Source organism: Boleophthalmus pectinirostris, unplaced genomic scaffold (assembly GCF_026225935.1).
Source record: "Boleophthalmus pectinirostris isolate CB_2022bp ecotype Guang Dong unplaced genomic scaffold, ASM2622593v1 HiC_scaffold_22, whole genome shotgun sequence".
NCBI classification, from domain to species: domain Eukaryota; kingdom Metazoa; phylum Chordata; class Actinopteri; order Gobiiformes; family Gobiidae; genus Boleophthalmus; species Boleophthalmus pectinirostris.
In genome coordinates, this window is record NW_026571190.1 from 697,839 (window position 1) to 719,851 (window position 22,013).

The following is a 22,013-nucleotide window of genomic DNA, read 5'->3' on the forward strand; positions in this document are numbered from 1 at the left end:
TGCTTATAGTTCATAGCTAGAATAGGTTGGGTTCTGATTTCAGCATTTCTCAGCATTCTAGAATCCCCGTAGAGCTAAGTAGAGACCTGGAGACAGGGCAGAGTTCTCAGGTGGAGTTTGCTGTGGCACTGTCAGATGCAGCTGTGTTGACCTGGTTTGTGGTTCTTCTCTCTGTAATCACTGGGCCTATTCACATGAAACAAAAACTGTCACACAGTTTATCATTTTCTCTGTCAGTATAAATAAATAAATGGTAAATGATTTTTTCACAGTCGCTTCAGAAAGTGCAAGCATGCCCACTGTTGTCAGTTGAAAGGTCTTTAAACCATAAGATTAATATCACAAGTTTGTGGAGTTGATCCCAAACAAATAAGGATAAGGTTCGTGGATCATGAGATTTCTATCAAAAACAACAAATCTCCCCTAGAGTTCTATACACCCCTCCCCAGAGGTGGGCCCAAGTCATTGCTATGCAAGTCTCAGGTAAGTCTCAAGTCTGTGACCTCAAGTCTGAGTCAAGTCCCAAGTCAAAGACAGGCAAGTCCAAGTCGAGTCCCTAGTCACTGGCCCATAAATCCAAGTCCAGTTCAAGTTGTCTGCTTTAAGTTATTTAAGTCTTTAAACCAAAATACCAAATATAGGTTAGATTTTTGCAATTTATGTGACTTTTAGAATAAATTGTACCTCAAAAGTCATGCTATATGTATATGTAAGTATTTATATAGTTGTAAAAATGCACATTTTTAAATGCCTTGACAAGAGAGTGTGAATCATTTCAGAACAGAAAGAATTAAGATTTTAAAATACAGTTATTTTGTCTTGTAATCTGCACTGAAATGGAAGGATCATGTTCTTTGTAGTTCCCTTTGTTTTACTGTATATTACTGTAGTACATTTGAGGATACCATCTCACAGTACTTCAGTTACATCCAAAGTACCAAACAGAGAAGTGGGAGGGACATGTTCCAGTTTGTTCCTGTAAAATTCAGCACCACATGTACCGACTGTAAAGAGAAAAGTATTTTCTAAAAACATATATTTTTTTCGCAGAGGCATTGAGTCTTCTCAAGTCAAGTCCAAAGTCACTGACCAAGATCAAGTCCCAAGTCTTGGTCTATTTTATCAAGTAAAGTCTCAAGTCCTAAAATCTTTGACTCAAGTCTGACTCGAGTCTAAGTCACAACTTGCAAGTCCCCACCTCTGCCCCTCCCTACAGATCATGACATCATATTCTAGATGCGGGTGCTTTAAATGATCTAAAATGACAATAAGGTCCGATATTGTCCCCATAGACATTTTTTGTGCTGGGATTTTCATATTTGTGTTGAATGTATGCATATACTCAGTGTTGGGAAGGTGACTTTTAAAATGTATTCCCCTACAGATTACAGATTACATACCCCAAAATGTTGTTTGTAACATAATCCATGAAGTTACTTAAAGTGAGTAATGTAATCTGAATACTTTGGATTACTTGATATTGTTATGTTTTTTAAAACGACATGAATGTACCAACCACATCCTGAAAATTCATGTTTGTTCTCTTCAAATTGTCTCCATGAACAGATTTTTGTTTTACTGTAGAGAAGAAAAGACGAGGATCTGAACATGAGAAGTTTTGTCTGCTTAAAGACAATAAATAAATAATAAAGTCCAGTCTTTCCTTAACTGTATTAAAAATATTATTTATAGAGAAATGCTTTTTACATGAGATCACTGCTGCCTTAAATTACTGTTAGGTGTCATATTGTTTAGTCCTGATTTAGTCCTGGTTTAGTCCTAGTTTAGACCTGGTTTTCATCCTGGTTTAGTCCTGGTTTTAGTCCTGGTTTAGCCCAAAATGGGAAAACAGGAAAATATCGCCCTGTAATCCATTTATTTCAACAAAGTAACTGTAATCCAATTACCACTCATTGAAACGGTACCTGTAACTGAATACAGTTACTCATAATTTGTACTCTGATTACTCTGGTACATGTAATCTGTAACTCCCCAATCCTGCATATACTTCAGTGGTAGGGATGTTCTTGAGTGCGACGGGTTTTACTGTTTGGATCGCCTTGTTGCTTTATTTAATTTTTTTACATCAGTCAGTCGAGCGACTCCAGGTGGAAATGAGCTATTTTGTGGTAACCAAAGGAAAGACAGTGTTTTGTGTGCACTGTACGTACCTGATACATGAACTAATCAACTACACTGTTTCCATTTCCAACAACATTATCATAAAACCATCATGTCATAAACCAGTGGAAGTCAAAATCATGCCTCAGTAGATTTCCCCTCAGCCCTGCCCTCCAACTGAAATGTGAACATCTCCACAGCATGAACCCAACCTATGTCCTCAAATGTACAATGTGACACTGGAGCATACAAGTGTGGTCAGAGCCACACATGTACATCATAGATAGATGGACCAGTAGACCACGTTGAAGAAGAGGAAGGAGAAGGGGAAGAGGGCGCGTGCATACAGGTCGATGCGTTTTGCTGCTGCGGGGATGACCGGTTTGGGTGGGGCTGGTTTCTTATTGGCTTTCTTCTGGGCCTTGAGGCCTCCTGCCACTTCGATGGGTTTGCCATAACAGTCAAAGTTGGAGAGCTCAAAGTCGCGCGGTAAAGAGCCCACGATGCTGAAGTCGTTGGAGCGCAGGTCAGACTTGGACGTACACACTTTCTTACACGGCTTCTCCGCCACCTAGAACACAGAGGCAAAAGACAATTTACAGCTTTTCAAGGGCTTTATCCACATTGATATCTCAGTCTGTTTCTGTCTGTAATACAGACTATTTCATTTGTGAAAAACATGCAGAGGGAACAAAAGAAGTAACAAAAGTTGGATTTTTCGGCTTGTACCTGTTGTGACGCTTCGACCAGTCAGATTCAAATAGTTGTATGATTGGCTAATCCACCTGTCAATCACACCCATCTGAAATTGGTAAGGTTTACCGGTGACCAGACTCAGATTTCTAGAATGTACAGAGGAAGTGTGTATTCTGTGTCCAGGTAAATGTTTTTAGTCTAGTTTTAGTCTCTGGAGTAAGAAAGCTTTCAGAAATATTTGTGTGCATAGAATAGAAATCCATGCATATTTAGGAAATCTGTGCATATCCAGCTGTAGTTGAGCATAAAATAAATATTCGTAAACGTTCCAGTTGTATATAAAATGTGTTGTGTGTATTTTATCCATCAGATTACAAATTGAAAAGTTACGACATCAAGAATTACAGTCACAAAATCAAAATTTAAGATTACGCTTCTGAAAACACAGACTCACAGACTCTATTGTCAAAAATACATAATCAATTGACAGGCATTATTTACTGACCAGATGAAACATAAATAGGACTTTTGCATCGCATATGGACTGAACTACATGAATGTTTCTAAAAACTTTCTTACTCTGTAGTTGTCAAGTCAAGTCCAACTCACACGTATAAAAAGACTTAAGACAACGTGTATTGTTTGGAAGTTAAAGCTACACTGACACAGGGTGATGGTGATGTATGAGTACTGGAATTTTTGTCACATCATTTCAATTTAGAAGGTAGAGACATTCATTCTTTGAGCTAAGAAGATTGTGGATTTTTTAAAGGAAAATGTAGTGTCTCCCCCTGGAGCCTGTGAACTGGTTGTGGTGAAGATGAGAAGATGAAGTGAATATTGCTGTTCTGTTGGAGAGGGAGATTTTCACTTAAAGAGGAGGTTTTATTTTATGCATATCAGTGTTTTGGAGCTTTCTACCATGTTCAATCAAAAACATGTCTGAAGAGGGTTTATACTAGGGTGACCATATTTCCGTTTGTAAAAACCTGGACACTTACTGGGGGTGGGAGGTGGGGCCTTGACACGGAGCTACAGTCGTCCCTCGCTATATCGTGGTTCACCTTTTGCGGTGTCGCCTTTTCACAACTTTTTATTTATTTATTTTTTTGTGCAATTTTGTATGCTTTTTTTTTTTATTACAGCGTATGAACGCGTATTGCGTATTACAGGCAGGTAGTAATTACACACGGGTGGGTCAGGACTAAACCAGGTCTAAACCAGGACTAATCTTGGATTTAAGAGAGAGAACAGCGAGTTTGTCTGCAAAGCGCGATCGGGCAATTGATGCTTTTACCTCCGTGAGGTGCTGAACCAGGTTGGTCCTTTCTCCTGCGGTCACCTCCGAGCCCGTCCCGACAGTGAGTCCTGTTTCAGTACTGGTTTAGTCCTGGTTTAGTCCTAGTTCAGTCCTGGTTTAGTCCTCCTCTTCAGTCCTGGAATCAGTCCTAAGTTAGTCCTGGTTTAGTCTTGGTTCAGTCCATGACACAGGCAGCACAAAAGTTTGATATAATCTCAGGTTAACAGGTGGGTGTGGTGCTGTACTGTGCGAGTGTGGGTCTCAAAAATGGACCCGTGCAGGACTCTGCGCTGTAGGCTCCATTACAGAATAAATGAATCTTTGGTTTGTTACATATAGAAGGAGGAAAATAACAAAAGGACGACAGCAGCAATAAGTTTTAAGAAGAATGTGAAAAGTGTTGCACCTGTCCTGTCTGAGAAAAGTGTATAAAGTGTGTGGTGAGAGCTTTTACAGCCTTAAAACAGATAGAATAATTGTGAAATATAAAGTTGACTACTTTATGAATTTCACCTATCACGGGTTATTTTAGAATGTAACTCCCATGATAAACGAGGGACACTGTACTCTCACCTCGCAACCTGTGCACATGTCCTCCCACTTGTCCCGACTGGAATGGAAAAAGGAGAATTTCTTGTACAAGTCATCCTTAAATGTGCATTCGGCACGTTCAGCATGTTGCAGATTGACCGACTTTGTGTCTCGCTCCTTCTGAATCACAGAGCTACGAGAGACGCTCAGTTTAATGACCCAATGAACGGAAATGAAAACCCGGACATTTCCATCACTTAAAAAAAAAAAAAAAAAAAAAAAAACAGGACGCCCAGGACAGGAAGCAAAAAACTGACATGTCCGGGAAACGTTTATACATCATCATGCATGTCATTTTGCAATCTCTCCTCAGCATAATCTAACCCTCCTCACGCTTATCTATACGAGCCCGCACCTATGTACGAGGCTCAGCCCACAAGCATTCTTTATCCATCCTTTTTCATTAAAAATAACCTTTTAAAAGCAACAAAAGATAACATAGTGATGTAAATATGTTATGTATTAGCAATTAATACCACATAGAATTGCCAATAATATATTAACTGACAACCATCTATTGATAATCTGTAATGTTTATGGTCCAAAAGATGATCCGGATTTTTACCATACATATTTTTCCACGCTGATTCAAAACTTCTCTCCACCTTTCATTACAGAAGGAGATTTCAATACTGTTTTGAATCCCTCTATAGACAAAAACTCAGGCACTATCAGGCACTCTTCAGCAATAAACCAATTCATGAGTGTCTGCATGTGTATTGTAGTGTTCCGTATTATACTTATTGTATTGTCCAGTCCTGTCTAATGTCTATGTGCATGTTGTATCCAGTGTTGGGAAGGTGACTTTTAAAATGTAATCCCCTACAGATTACAGATTACATACCCCAAAAGGTAGTTTGTAATGTAATCCATTAAATTACTTAAAGTGAATAACGTTATCTGAATACTTTGGATTACTTGATTTGCTGTAGAGAAGCAAATACTAGGATGGTTTAGACCTGTTTTAGATCTAGTTTAGATTTGATTTTAGTCCTGGTTTAGACCTGGTTTTAGACCTGGTTTAGTCCTGGTTTAGACCTGGTTTAGACCTGTTTTAGACCTGGTTTAGATCTAGTTTAGTCCTGGTTTAGACCTGGTTTAGACCTGGTTTTAGACCTGGTTTAGTCCTGGTTTAGACCTGTTTTAGACCTGGTTTAGATCTAGTTTAATCCTGGTTTAGACCTGGTTTAGTCCTGGTTTAGACCTGGTTTAGACCTGGTTTTAGACCTGGTTTAGTCCTGGTTTAGACCTGGTTTAGACCTGGTTTTAGACCTGGTTTAGTCCTGGTTTAGACCTGGTTTAGATCTAGTTTAGTCCTGGTTTAGACCTGGTTTTAGACCTGGTTTAGTCCTGGTTTAGACCTGGTTTAGACCTGTTTTAGACCTGGTTTAGATCTAGTTTAGAACTAGTTTAGACCTGGTTTTAGTCCTGGTTTAGACCTGGTTTAGACCTGGTTTAGTTTCTGGCAATGAGTGGAATTACTGAAAAAAAAAAAAAAAAAAAAAAAAAAAGTGGTATATAGCCCAAAATGTGAAAATGTGAAAATGCCACCGTGTAATCCATTTATTTCAACAAAGTAACTGTAATCCACTACGACTCACTGAAACAGTAACTGTAACTGAGTACAGTTACTCATAATTTGTACTCTGATTACGTAACTCCAGTACATGTAATCTGTTACTCCACAACACTGGTTGTATGTAGCAAATTAAATAAAATAAAAAAAGTATGAAGAAAGAGCAGAGTACCAGTGGTTTCATAGGAATGCCCCGAGTTGTTCTGAGACAGGAGCTTGTGTGGAGCGTACCTGCAGTGTGTTGACGTGTGTGTGTGTGTGTGTGTGTATGAGACAGGAGCTTGTGTGGAGCGTACCTGCAGTGTGTTGACGTGTGTGTGTGTGTGTGTGTGTGTGTATGAGACAGGAGCTTGTGTGGAGCGTACCTGCAGTGTGTTGACGTGTGTGTGTGTGTGTGTATGAGACAGGAGCTTGTGTGGAGCGTACCTGCAGTGTGTTGACGTGTGTGTGTGTGTGTGTGTGTGTATGAGACAGGAGCTTGTGTGGAGCGTACCTGCAGTGTGTTGACGTGTGTGTGTGTGTGTGTGTGTATGAGACAGGAGCTTGTGTGGAGCGTACCTGCAGTGTGTTGACGTGTGTGTGTGTGTGTGTGTATGAGACAGGAGCTTGTGTGGAGCGTACCTGCAGTGTGTTGACGTGTGTGTGTGTGTGTGTGTGTGTGTGTGTGTGTGTATGAGACAGGAGCTTGTGTGGAGCGTACCTGCAGTGTGTTGACGTGTGTGTGTGTGTGTGTGTATGAGACAGGAGCTTGTGTGGAGCGTACCTGCATTTTGTTGACGTGTGTGTGTGTGTGTGTGTGTGTATGAGACAGGAGCTTGTGTGGAGCGTACCTGCAGTGTGTTGACGTGTGTGTGTGTGTGTGTGTGTGTGTGTGTGTATGAGACAGGAGCTTGTGTGTGGATCGTACCTGCAGTGTGTTGACGTGTGTGTGTGTGTGTGTGTGTGTGTGTGTGTATGAGACAGGAGCTTGTGTGGAGCGTACCTGCAGTGTGTTGACGTGTGTGTGTGTGTGTGTGTGTGTGTATGAGACAGGAGCTTGTGTGGAGCGTACCTGCAGTGTGTGTGTTGACATGTGTGTGTGTGTGTGTGTGTGTGTATGAGACAGGAGCTTGTGTGGAGCGTACCTGCAGTGTGTTGACGTGTGTGTGTGTGTGTGTATGAGACAGGAGCTTGTGTGGAGCGTACCTGCAGTGTGTTGACGTGTGTGTGTGTGTGTGTGTATGAGACAGGAGCTTGTGTGGAGCGTACCTGCAGTGTGTTGACATGTGTGTGTGTGTGTGTGTGTATGAGACAGGAGCTTGTGTGGAGCGTACCTGCAGTGTGTTGACATGTGTGTGTGTGTGTGTGTGTGTATGAGACAGGAGCTTGTGTGGAGCGTACCTGCAGTGTGTTGACGTGTGTGTGTGTGTGTGTGTGTGTATGAGACAGGAGCTTGTGTGGAGCGTACCTGCAGTGTGTTGACATGTGTGTGTGTGTGTGTGTGTGTGTATGAGACAGGAGCTTGTGTGGAGCGTACCTGCAGTGTGTTGACATGTGTGTGTGTGTGTGTGTGTGTGTGTGTATGAGACAGGAGCTTGTGTGGAGCGTACCTGCAGTGTGTTGACGTGTGTGTGTGTGTGTGTGTGTGTATGAGACAGGAGCTTGTGTGGAGCGTACCTGCAGTGTGTTGACGTGTGTGTGTGTGTGTGTGTGTATGAGACAGGAGCTTGTGTGGAGCGTACCTGCAGTGTGTTGACAGTGTGTGTGTGTGTGTGTGTGTGTGTATGAGACAGGAGCTTGTGTGGAGCGTACCTGCAGTGTGTTGACATGTGTGTGTGTGTGTGTGTGTGTGTGTGTATGAGACAGGAGCTTGTGTGGAGCGTACCTGCAGTGTGTTGACGTGTGTGTGTGTGTGTGTGTATGAGACAGGAGCTTGTGTGGAGCGTACCTGCAGTGTGTTGACGTGTGTGTGTGTGTGTGTGTATGAGACAGGAGCTTGTGTGGAGCGTACCTGCAGTGTGTTGACGTGTGTGTGTGTGTGTGTGTGTGTATGAGACAGGAGCTTGTGTGGAGCGTACCTGCAGTGTGTTGACGTGGATGGGCGTTCCTCCAGTCCCGTTCACCGTGTTCTTGCTGTTTTTCTTTCCCTCTTTTTCTTTCAGAGCCTTTTCTTTGGTCGCCATTTTGGCCTTCTCCTCTTCAATGAGCTTGGGACTGTTCAGAATGACCTTCCCAGACACAAGTAACAGGACAAACTATTCATCATATTCATTCAAGTTACCGGTCAAGGTATTTCTATATGGCGATGAAACACCTGAATAGAAAAGGTGAGTTCATGTCGTACTGTGGATCATTCCAGTCATCACTTCCACCACTGGATTTGAATTACATAAATATGTGCAGTTTGGGACATTTCCACACACAAAATAATGCTCTATTTCTCAAAGACCACATGCTTTTGTTAGTTATAATGTCTGTCTGTATGCATGTGTCCAAACTCTGTTCATCGTGGGCCACATATCTAAACACAGATAAAGCACAGGGCTAATCGAGGGCAGTAGACTGGTGCTCAGTGCAGTGAATAATTTAAATATTTGCATGTTTAACACTAAATTGTCTGAGGGCCGCCTTTGGCCCATGAGCCATAGTTTGGACATGCCTGATGATGTACCTGCACCACGGCGAACTCCACCAGGGACAGGAAGCCGAACATGAGGCAGGTGATGAGCCAGATGTCCAGGGCCTTGACGTAGGACACTTTGGGCAGCTGTGAGGCCAGAGACATGCTCTCACTGGACAGGGACAGCACGGAGAGGATACCTGTGGGACCAGCAGAGGGACAGGGTAGATGGACTCTTGTGAGCTTTGAGCCATTTTAGAGCATTGTTACCTCCTCAAAAAAATTACTTGAGTAGCTTTTTAAATATATTATTTTCTTTACTTCACTTTTATGGGTACTTTTCTAGCAGCATACATTTATTCCCTACTTTAGTAATATTTTATGGAAGTAACAGTACTCTTACTTGAGTTTGATTACTGTACTCACTGTGAGTCTGAAAGTGACAAAAGCTTTATGTTGACAATCTGAAAACATTTGTTTTTTCTTGCACTGCTCCTTCATATGTGATTTAATTTGTCTCATTTTTGTGTCTGTCCCTTGAAATGACCAGATTGTGCATTATTACATTACATTCACTTCAAATTATTCATCTCATGTTAAGTCCTGACACTTACTCCATAAGATACTCTTACTTACTTACTCTCTATTTCTCTTTCTTTCTCTCCTTCTCTTCTCTCCTCTCTCGTCATTTCTTTCCTCCTCTGTCTGTCTCTCTCTCATTCTCTCTTGTGTCTCTTCTCACTCTTCTCTCTCTCGCCCTCCCTCCTTCTCTCTTCTGTCTTTCTCTCTCTCTCTCTCTCTCTCTCTCCTCTCTATATCGCTCTCCCTCTTCTTCTCTCCTCTGTCTCTCTCTCTCTTGTCTTTCTCTCTTTCTCCTTCTCTTCTCTCTCTCTCTCTCTCTCTCTCTCTCCTTCTCTCCTCCTCTTCTCTGCCTGTTGCATGTTTCTCTCTCTCTCTGTGTTTCTCCTTCTCTCTTCTGCCTGTTACCTGTCTCTCTCTCTCTCCCTCCTTCTCCTTCTCTCCTCTCTCTCTCTCTCTCTCTCTTTCTCTCTGAGCATCCTAATGAGTCTATAATTGCTTTTCACAATTCGCAGAGACTAGAGCAAAGTTTTGCAGTGTCCACTGGGCCTGGTCAAGCAGAAGTAAACAACAAGGCCAAAAATTCAAGTTAATGCATCTGATATAAAAATATATTGAACAGATACATATGTACTCTAGTTTATGAAACTGTTGACCTTTTTTCTGTACCATTTTTGGTTCTAAAGTTCCATATGTTTTAAACAGACCATGTATGAAACATGGAACAAAAATTATTTCCCAAATTTCAAAGACCTGCAAATCATGTAAATAAATGGATGTATTTCATCATATCTTGTGTTATTCCATCTTTGAACTGTTGATGAAGGTACATGATTTTTCAAAAAAAAAATATTTAAAATGATAAAAATTTGCTTGGAAGGACTGACATATTTTATAGAAATAGTTTCCTTTCATTGTGAAGTAATATTTAAGTATTTGGAAGAAAAAAGTTGAAAAATTATGTAAAATCCTGCACCTTCTACTTGTTTGAACAATTTTGCCTCCGTTACTTTTCCCTCCATTAACATGACCTTTCTTAATAAAAAATCTCAAAAAGTAAGAGGTTTTTCAACCTAATCTTGTACCATATGGTAGAAAACTATATGAAGCAAATATTCAAACCAGTTTGTTAAGGATATGGAAGTGAGAACCAAGAGTTATCACTGTTTGGATTTATTGCCCAAAAAGTGCTGCATATTTCATTCCCTCCGTTACCGACATGAGTTTTTAAATTTTTTGTCAACAACTTGAAAGAATATCACAGGTTTAACTTGACCCTGTTGGAGTGTAACTCTTTCCTACATTCTGATACTTTACTTATTTCAATAGTCCCTCTAGTTTCTGAATAAGAGACATTTGAATGTCAAAAATCTGCCCCCGTTTCCCTCCATTACCAGTTGACTGGACCTAACTAACAACAACTAGAATGGTAACACACACTTCCTGATTAGCAGAGGATAAAACGCTTTATAATCAGATGCAGACAGTGCACATCTGACTTATTTTGACCTCAACAGCTGCTTATACCGTACATCTGTACTGAGGCAAGACATACAGTGTCTACTGCCACCAGGCCATCTTACAGGTCACATCTGTGGAGAGGCAACCCCACTCTACAAATGCAAGCTTTTCAGGGTATTACTTAAGCATTTATTAAGTCATTCTCAATAGGATAAATAAATAATAAGTAAGATATGCTTAATGCCATACTGTGGAACATTCCGGGCATCTTCATGTTATATATTACACTTTTAAATAAACAAATAAGTTGTAATAACCCTGCAGATTTCGGCTGAGATCTTCTCTCAGATACAAAAAAAATAATAAAAAAATTCCACCTTGTGACGTCATGTAATAATACAGGAAGTGCTCCACTCTGTTTTTAAACTCAAGCTGTGCAATTTCCAGTCTCTGTTGGAAAAAAGGTAAAAGGAGCTGTTAAGTGAAAAACTGCTTCATGACATCACAAGGTGGAACAGAGCAGTTTGAGCTTTGGAGATGTAAACAGACTAAAAATAAAGGGTCATTCATATGAAAGAAACAAAACACAACTTCAGGTCTGTTTTTGAGGGGATTATTATTACTATAATTATATTATAATTTATTATTATTATAAGCTCACCTGAGTATATTTTGCATAATATAGGACCTCTAAAATGTACTTTGTCTTTTTACCTTAACTCACTACTATAATATGGAAGCATGTGTTTTCTGGTCTCTACACTCTTGAAAGTAAGTCCCATCTAGCTGTCCTTGGTCCTGTTTTGTTTAGTCCTTTATCCCCACAGTTTAAAATAGTGCAGTACAGACCCAGGGGCACTCGAGCAGCCGAGGCATCCGGGTTAATCCAGAAGGAGAGCCAGGACAGGACCACGGTGAGCAGAGTGGGAGCGTACACACCCATCATGTAGAAGCCCACCTGCCGACGCAGAGTGAAGATCACCTCCACACACGTGTAATGTCCTGCAGGACAAAAAGACACATCTGTCATCAACCTCTCTGTGCACTACTTTGTACAGCACCTGCTGCAGTACTAACCTGTGCCCTGGTAGTATTTGCTGTAGTACCTAATGTAGTATTTACCTGTGCCCTGGTAGTACTTGCTGTAGTACCTAATGTAGTATTTACCTGTGCCCTGGTAGTATTTGCTGTAGTACCTAATGTAGTATTTACCTGTGCCCTGGTAGTAGTTGCTGTAGTACCTGATGTAGTACTTACCTGTGCCCTGGTAGTACTTGCTGTAGTACTTGATGCAGTACTGACCTGTGTCCTGGTAGTACTTGCTGTAGTACCTGATGCAGTACTGACCTGTGTCCTGGTAGTACTTGCTGTAGTACCTGATGCAGTACTGACCTGTGTCCTGCTAGTACTTGCTGTAGTACCTGATGCAGTACTGACCTGTGCCCTGGTAGTACTTGGTGCAGTTGCCGTACTTGATGTCCTCTTGGCGGATGTCGAACTGGGGCAGGGAGATCTCATCCATCTGCACCGGGTCTGACTGCCACATGAACACCAGCTCCCGAGTGGTGTATCCGACTGCAACACACACACATATACACACACACACACTTAGTTACTCTTTCTGTCTCTCTCTTTTCAGTCTCTCTCTTGTCTCATTTTTTGCCTCTGTCCATCTCTCCTCTCTGCACTCTGTCTCCTCGTCACTCAGGGCCGTTCACAAAATTTGATCACTGGACCATCCCTGGCTCACCTGGATCACCTTGCACAGCCAGATGGATTCTTGTGATATTGCATCATTCTTGTCACTAGAATCCATCATGGCGTGCCAACTCTGACAGTATTACAGTCAACCCTCTTCTCTGTCTGTCTCTCACTCTCTTCTTCTCTCTTCTGTCTGTCTCTCTCTGTCTTTCTCACTTTTTCTTTCTCCTTCTTCTCTGTATGTTTGTCTGTCTCTCTCTCTCAGTAGTAGTAATAGTAGTAGTAGTAGTAGTAGTAGTAGTAGTAGTAGTAGTAGTACACAGAAGTGTCCCAGTGGAGTTACTCACAGCTCTCCAGTTGCATCTTGCAGAACTGTGTGTCCATAGGGAAGAGGGTGAGGTCCAGGGGACAGGACAGGGTCACTGAGAGCCTGCACACACAAGAACACACACTAGAACACACACAAGAACACACACCAGAACACACACAAGAACACACACCAGAACACACACAAGAACACACATCAGAACACACACAAGAACACACACTAGAACACACACCAGAACACACACAAGAACACACACAAGAACACACACAAGAACACACATCAGAACACACACAAGACACACACACACAGAACACACACAAGAACACACACACACACACAGAACAACACACACACACAAGAACACACATCAAGAACACACACAAGAACACACACCAGAACACACACAAGAACACACACACACACAGAACACACACACACACACAAGAACACACACAACACAAGAACACACACAAGAACACACACTAGAACACACACAAGACACACACACATCAGAACACACACAGAAACACACACACACACACACACACAGAACACACACACAAGAACACACATCAGAACACACACACAAGACACACACACATCAGAACAACACACACAAGAACACACACAAGAACACACACAAGAACACACACACACACACAGAACACACACAAGAACACACATCAGAACACACACAAGAACACACATCAGAACACACACAAGAACACACACAAGAACACACACAGAACACACACAAGAACACACACCAGAACACACACAAGAACACACACAAGAACACACACAAGAACACACACAGCACACACACACACAAGAACACACATCAGAACACACACACAAGACACACACACACATCAGAACACACACAAGAAACACACACAGAACACACACAACACACACAAGACACACACACAAGAACACACACAAGAACACACACCAGAAACACACACAAGAACAGAACACACATCAGAACACACACAAGAACACACACACACACACACACACAAGAACACACACACACACAGAACACACATCAGAAAACACACATCAGAACACACACAAGAACACACATCAGAACACACATCAGACACACACACACAAGAACACACACAGAACACACACAAGACACACACACACACACAGAACACACACAAGAACACACACCAGAACACACACACAAGACACACACACACACCAGAACACACACAAGAACACACCAGAACACACACACAGACACACACACAAGAACACACACATCAAGACACACACACAAGAACACACACACACATCAGAACACACACAAGAACACACATCAGAACACACACAAGAACACACATCAGAACACACACAAGAACACACATCAGAACACACACAAGAACACACATCAGAACACACACAAGAACACACATCAGAACACACACAAGAACACACATCAGAACACACACAAGAACACACATCAGAACACACACAAGAACACACATCAGAACACACACAAGAACACACACAGAGAACACACATCAGACACACACACAAGACACACACACACAGAACACACACAAAACACACACCAGAACACACACAAGAACACACATCAGAACACACACAAGAACACACACAGAACACACACAAGAACACACACAAGAACACACACACACACACAAGAACACACACAAGAACACACACAGAACACACACACACACAAGAACACACACAAGACACACACACACACAGAACACACACACAGAACAGAAACACACAGACACACACACACATCAGAACACACACAAGAACACACACCAGACACACAACACACACAAGAACACACATCAGAACACACACACACACAGACACACAACCAAGAACAGAACACACAAGAACACACACCAGAACACACACAAGAACACACATCAGAACACACACAAGACACACACACACACAGAACACACACACACACACAGAACACACACAAGAACACACACACACACAAGAACACACACAAGACACACACACAAGAACACACACACACACAAGAACACACACAAGACACACACACACAAGAACACACACCAGACACACACACACAAGAACACACACACAGAAACACACAAGACACACACACACAAGAACACACACAGAACACACATCAGACACACACACCAGACACACACACACAAGAACACACACAGAACACACAAGAACACACACAGAACACACACACACACAAGAACACACACACACACAAGAACACACACCAGAACACACACAAGAACACACACAGAACACACACAAGACACACACACAAGAACACACATCAGACACACACACAAGAACACACACACACACAGAACACACAAGAACACACAAGAACACACATCAGAACACACACAAGAACACACACACACACCAGAACACACACAAGACACACACACACAAGAACACACACAGAACACACACAAGACACACACACACACACAAGAAACACACATCAGAACACACACAAGCACACACACACACACACAAGAACACACACAAGAACACACACAAGAACACACACAAGAACACACATCAAGAACACACACAAGAACACACACAGAACACACACAGAACACACACAGACACACACACACAAGAACACACACAAGAACACACATCAAGAACACACATCAGAACACACACAAGACACACACACAAGACACAACACACAAGAAACACACATCAGACACACACACACAGAACACACACACAGAACACACACCAGAACACACACAAGAACACACACAAGACACACACACAAGAACACACACCAGAACACACACAGAACACACACACACACAAGAAACACACCAGAACACACATCAGAACACACACAAGAACACACATCAGAACACACACACACACACAGAACACACACAAGAACACACACAAGAACACACACACACACAAGACACAGAACACACAAGAACACACACCAGAACACACACACACACAGAACACACATCAGAACACACACCAGAACACACACAAGAACACACACAAGAACACACACAAGAACACACACCAGAACACACACCAGAACACACATCAGAACACACACAAGAACACACATCAGAACACACACAAGAACACACATCAGAACACACACAAGAACACACATCAGAACACACACAAGAACACACACAAGAACACACACAAGAACACACATCAGAACACACACAAGAACACACACCAGAACACACACCAGAACACACACAAGAACACACACAGAACACACACAGAACACACACAAGAACACACACAAGAACACACACAAGAACACACATCAGAACACACACAAGAACACACACAAGAACACACACAAGAACACACACCAGAACACACATCAGAACACACACAAGAACACACACAAGAACACACATCAGAACACACACAAGAACACACATCAGAACACACACCAGAACACACACCAGAACACACACAAGAACACACACCAGAACACACACAAGAACACACACAGAACACACACAAGAACACACACCAGAACACACACCAGAACACACACAAGAACACACATCAGAACACACACAAGAACACACACCAGAACACACACAAGAACACACATCAGAACACACACAAGAACACACATCAGAACACACACAAGAACACACATCAGAACACACACAAGAACACACACAAGACACACACACACACACACAGACACACAAGACACACACACACAGAACACACACAAGAACACACACAAGAACACACACAAGAACACACATCAGAACACACACAGAACACACACAAGAACACACATCAGAACACACACCAGAACACACACAAGAACACACACCAGAACACACATCAGAACACACATCAGAACACACATCAGAACACACACAAGAACACACACAAGAACACACATCAGAACACACACAAGAACACACACAAGAACACACATCAGAACACACACAAGAACACACACAAGAACACACATCAGAACACACACAAGAACACACACCAGAACACACACCAGAACACACACAAGAACACACACAAGAACACACACACACACACAGAACACACACAAGAACACACACAGAACACACACACACACACAAGAACACACACCAGAACACACACCAGAACACACACAAGAACACACACAAGAACACACACAAGAACACACACAAGAACACACATCAGAACACACACAGAACACACACAGAACACACACAAGAACACACACCAGAACACACACAAGAACACACACAAGAACACACACACACACACAGAACACACACCAGAACACACACAAGAACACACATCAGAACACACACCAGAACACACACAAGAACACACATCAGAACACACACCAGAACACACACAAGAACACACACCAGAACACACATCAGAACACACACAAGAACACACACAAGAACACACATCAGAACACACACAAGAACACACACAAGAACACACATCAGAACACACACAAGACACAAACACACACAAGAACACACATCAGAACACACACAAGACACAGAACACACCAGAACACACACAGAACACACACAAGAACACACACACAAGAACACACACAAGAACACACACAAGAACACACACAAGAACACACATCAGAACACACACAAGAACACACACACACAGAACACACACAAGAACACACACCAGAACACACACAAGAACACACACAAGAACACACACAAGAACACACACAAGAACACACACAGAACACACACAAGAACACACACAGAACACACACCAGAACACACACAAGAACACACACAGACACACACCAGAACACACACAAGAACACACACCAGACACACACACAGAACACACACAAGAACACACACAAGAACACACATCAGAACACACACAAGAACACACACACAAGACACACACACACAGAAACACACACAAGAACACACACAAGAACACACACCAGAACACACACAAGAACACACACAAGAAACACACATCAGAACACACACCAGAACACACACAAGAACACACAAGAACACACACACACAAGACACACACAAGAAACACACCAGAACACACACAGAACACACACAAGAACACACACAAGACAACACACACCAGAACACACACAAGAACACACACAAGAACACACACAAGAACACACACCAGAACACACACAAGAACACACATCAGAACACACACCAGAACACACACAAGAACACACACAGAACACACATCAGAACACACACAAGAACACACACCAGAACACACACAAGAACACACACAAGAACACACACAAGAACACACACAAGAACACACACAGAACACACACAAGAACACACACAAGAACACACACAGAACACACATCAGAACACACACCAGAACACACACCAGAACACACACCAGAACACACACCAGAACACACACAAGAACACACACCAGAACACACACCAGAACACACACCAGAACACACACCAGAACACACACCAAGAAACACACACAAGAACACACACCAGAACACACACCAGAACACACACCAGAACACACACAAGAACACACACCAGAACACACACAAGAACACACACAAGAGCACACACAAGAACACACACAAGAACACACACCAGAACACACACCAGAACACACATCAGAACACACACAAGAACACACACAAGAACACACACAAGAGCACACACCAGAACACACACAAGAACACACACAAGAACACACATCAGAACACACACAAGAACACACACAAGAACACACACCAGAACACACACAAGAACACACACCAGAACACACCAGAACACGTCTTCCATTTACACAGGGCCTTCTCATGCACATAAGACCTATTCATCCACATGAAGCCTACTCACCCACTTCTCCACCAGAACTACTCATCCACAGTTTCCCCCTTCCCCCTTACACACAGACACACACACACACAGACATACCTCATACTGATGAGCACGTCTCCGTTCCTGAAGATGAAGAGCAGGATGTTGTCCTGGGTGACGTCGTGGAAGTTGGCGTTCTTCTCGTTGGCGAAGAACAGGTCTGGTTTCCACAGACACTGGAACATCTTGGGGTCCACGGTGAGGGCGTCGCTCTTGAAGTCCGTGGGCAGGCGGAGGCGCGGGTCATTCCAGCGCTGACGCAGAAAGATGTTCACACGGTAGTCCTGACAACACAGTATGAGCATGAGCATTGGCTTTAGTGAATATGACTTCAAATCAAGATCAATGTTCAGTGCACATTTTAAAGCAAATCAGGAGCATTAAATGATCCATATGAAAGATTTACATACCTGTGTCCCAAGATACGAGGTCAACATGTTAAATAAATATAGTTTTTACTGGCAACAACTGTCATGTTGATTTATTCTTAGTTACAAAAACACTGGCCATAATGGTCATGCAGTGTTGGAGCGTGCATTTCACACCTAGGCCTTCAGTGGTGCTCCATTTGAAACAATCCACTCCTCAATAACAGTTTTATGATTATAAAAGAATCTTATTCTACAGAAACACAGTATAAGGAGCCGTGGAGATTTCGTGCACGGAGAAGTGAGAAAGGGGGGTGCAAGGTGCACAGAGAAGAAGTGAGGAGCGCTGGGGTGCTAAACCAGGACTAAACCAGAACTAAACCAGAACTAAACCAGGACTAAACCAGAACTAAACCAGAACAGGACTGTTTGTTGGGACTGGCCCGAAGGTGCGCCCGCGCAGACTGTCGGGTGACCGGAGGCGAAAGGACCACGCCGGGGCCAGGGCGCCACACTGCTCCACATTGTTCACACTTTGTAGTCTCTTTCTCTCTCTCTTGCTCTCTCTCAAGTCCAAGATTAGTCCTGGTTTAGTCCTGGTTTAGACCTGGTTTAGTCCTGGTTTAGACCTGGTTTAGTCCTGGTTTAGTCCTGGTTTAGTTCCACTACAGATGCAGTTTGCTGCTTTGGCTGGTTCTCTCTCTGACTGTCCAATCACGGCTCTGAATCCAAGTGACATCATTCACTGCTAGAAGGCCCTGGTGACACCAACTCAAAATTTGATTGGTTGAAAGAACAGTTTCATGAACATTTATTTTGTGTTCGAGTTCCTGCAGAACAGATTGTGAAGGCCTCAGGGACACTTCTTTGACTTTGACTCTGCCTAGCAACAAGTGACGGCTGAAATGTGATTGGTCAAATGCTTTAATATGAAAATACGTGTGTGGAAGCTGCACAAGCATCGGAAAAGCTCTGAAAGGAAGAGGACAGACCATTTGGAATTATTTACATGTAATGTAATTAACATCAGTCTGTCATTCAGAAATTTTTTAAGGCCAGCAGAGAAGAACTTGCCGGCCTTGACGCCCCACCACTGTGGTCAAGTAATTTGGTATTTTGTTTCTCAATACGATTATCCAATCAGAAAGCAGAAAGCAGCATTCTGTAATTCAGGGAAAAGAAGTTGAATTTGTCTCTGAATATAAATATCTAAGGACAATTATTGACAGTGTCCTACACTTTGAATTGTACACTGATGTCATCTGTAAGAAAGTGCAGAAAAGACTGTTCTTTTTAAGGAAAATATATTCTTTTAACATCAGCAATGTCCTTATGACCCTTTTTTGTCAGAGTTTTATTTAATTTATTTTTGCATTTTGTATTGTCTGTTGGTTCGGGGCCCTCTCTGTGTCTAGTTGAAATCGTTTGGCTTGGTTGGTCAAAGTGGCAGGTAAAGGCTTATAGCAGTCCCAGCTGCAGAACATCTACAGCAGAAGGGGGATTTGCAAGGTCCAACAAATAATGTAGAGGCCTGAGCACCCACTCTTTGAGGAATTTAACCTCCTTCCTTTTGGGCAGCGTCTGAGAATGAACACGGGTTTGCAGAGGTCTGTCCCCACACTCACCATGGTGGTCTCCTGGATAGAGCCAAAACTGTTGATGAAGATATTGACTTTGGATTCCACTGGGATTCCTGCAAGGGAAACAGTTACTGCATGAGTTAGTCCATTTACTTTACTGTTGCATTCCTCCTGTAGTCTCTGCTGGTGATGACTTCAAGTACCTACCCTGGAAGTTGGGCCTGATCCTGGGGTCGTAGGTCACCATCAGGCGGTTAAGGATGTTGGAGGTGGAGTTGGCTGGAACGTGGGCCATGTCCTCAGGAGACAGCTGACTGTAAAGAGCATGTATGTGATGTCCTTGTTTTCTGTGCAGCCCCTCAAACACATGACTGCTGTCAGCTAAAAGGACTAGAAAGTACTTACGCGGGACACACCACCTTCTTGCCCTTCTTGCCCTTCTTGGCAGACTTGCCCTCTTTGGCCCAGGTTAGGTCAGTGCAGCAAAGTCCGAGAAGCAGGAGGAGGACCAAGGAGTGCCTGACAGCCATCATGCCTTCAATACACCGCGGGCGGAGTTTCAGGAACAAGGTGAAGGCAGGTTCAGTTCTACATCTGCTTGTATTACTCTTTTACGTAACTCTTCAAAACATACTAAACACAGACCCTAAAAAAAAGTAAAGGACAGACACTTTGAGGACTTGGATATAAAATATAAAAAATATGTAGTTAATTTATTTCACTTTGTTTCTACATAATTCAATAAGCCCCATATATTTGAGGCCTTCTGTATGTTTATAAAATCTAGAAAGTAGTAAACATAAAGAAAAAAAACACACTGAATAAGGGTGTGTGTAAAACTTTTGACAGGTCGTGTTTGTGCTGGGTGTTCTGGTGTGTTGCTATGGTGATACAGAATTCCCTACAGTTTATAATCCAGCAATATATGAAAATGACATGAAAATTCCAACCAACTGAAACTATAAAATGTAATTTTGTCTCACAGCTGTTAAGACCGAAGTCCTACATTCTGAGCCTTGTAAGGCAGGTGAGCAGCACCCCCTGCTGGTCAGATAGGCTCCCAGCTCCTTTGCTGTTACATATGTGAAGGTGAGGCTCTGAAGGTGAATGTGTTTTTCAAGACGATTCAATCAGAAAGCAGAAAGTTGTCTGATCTGAACGGTCACTGCCTAAACCCCAGCACCTGCACCAGTCA

General features: G+C 42.5%; 1 protein-coding gene across 1 annotated transcript; it reads right to left on the reverse strand.

The window, feature by feature from the left end:
• Positions 1-2,398: 2,398 nt before the first annotated feature.
• Positions 2,399-21,348, reverse strand: LOC110157777 (glycine receptor subunit beta-like). Its single transcript, XM_020922153.2, has 10 exons — positions 21,224-21,348; positions 21,026-21,132; positions 20,864-20,931; positions 18,928-19,154; positions 12,972-13,054; positions 12,361-12,498; positions 11,773-11,925; positions 8,935-9,083; positions 8,342-8,491; positions 2,399-2,692 (listed from the first exon to the last, which is right to left on the reverse strand). The coding sequence occupies exons 1-10, from the start codon at positions 21,346-21,348 to the stop codon at positions 2,399-2,401; spliced, it is 1,494 nt and encodes a 497-aa protein (XP_020777812.2).
• Positions 21,349-22,013: the final 665 nt, after the last annotated feature.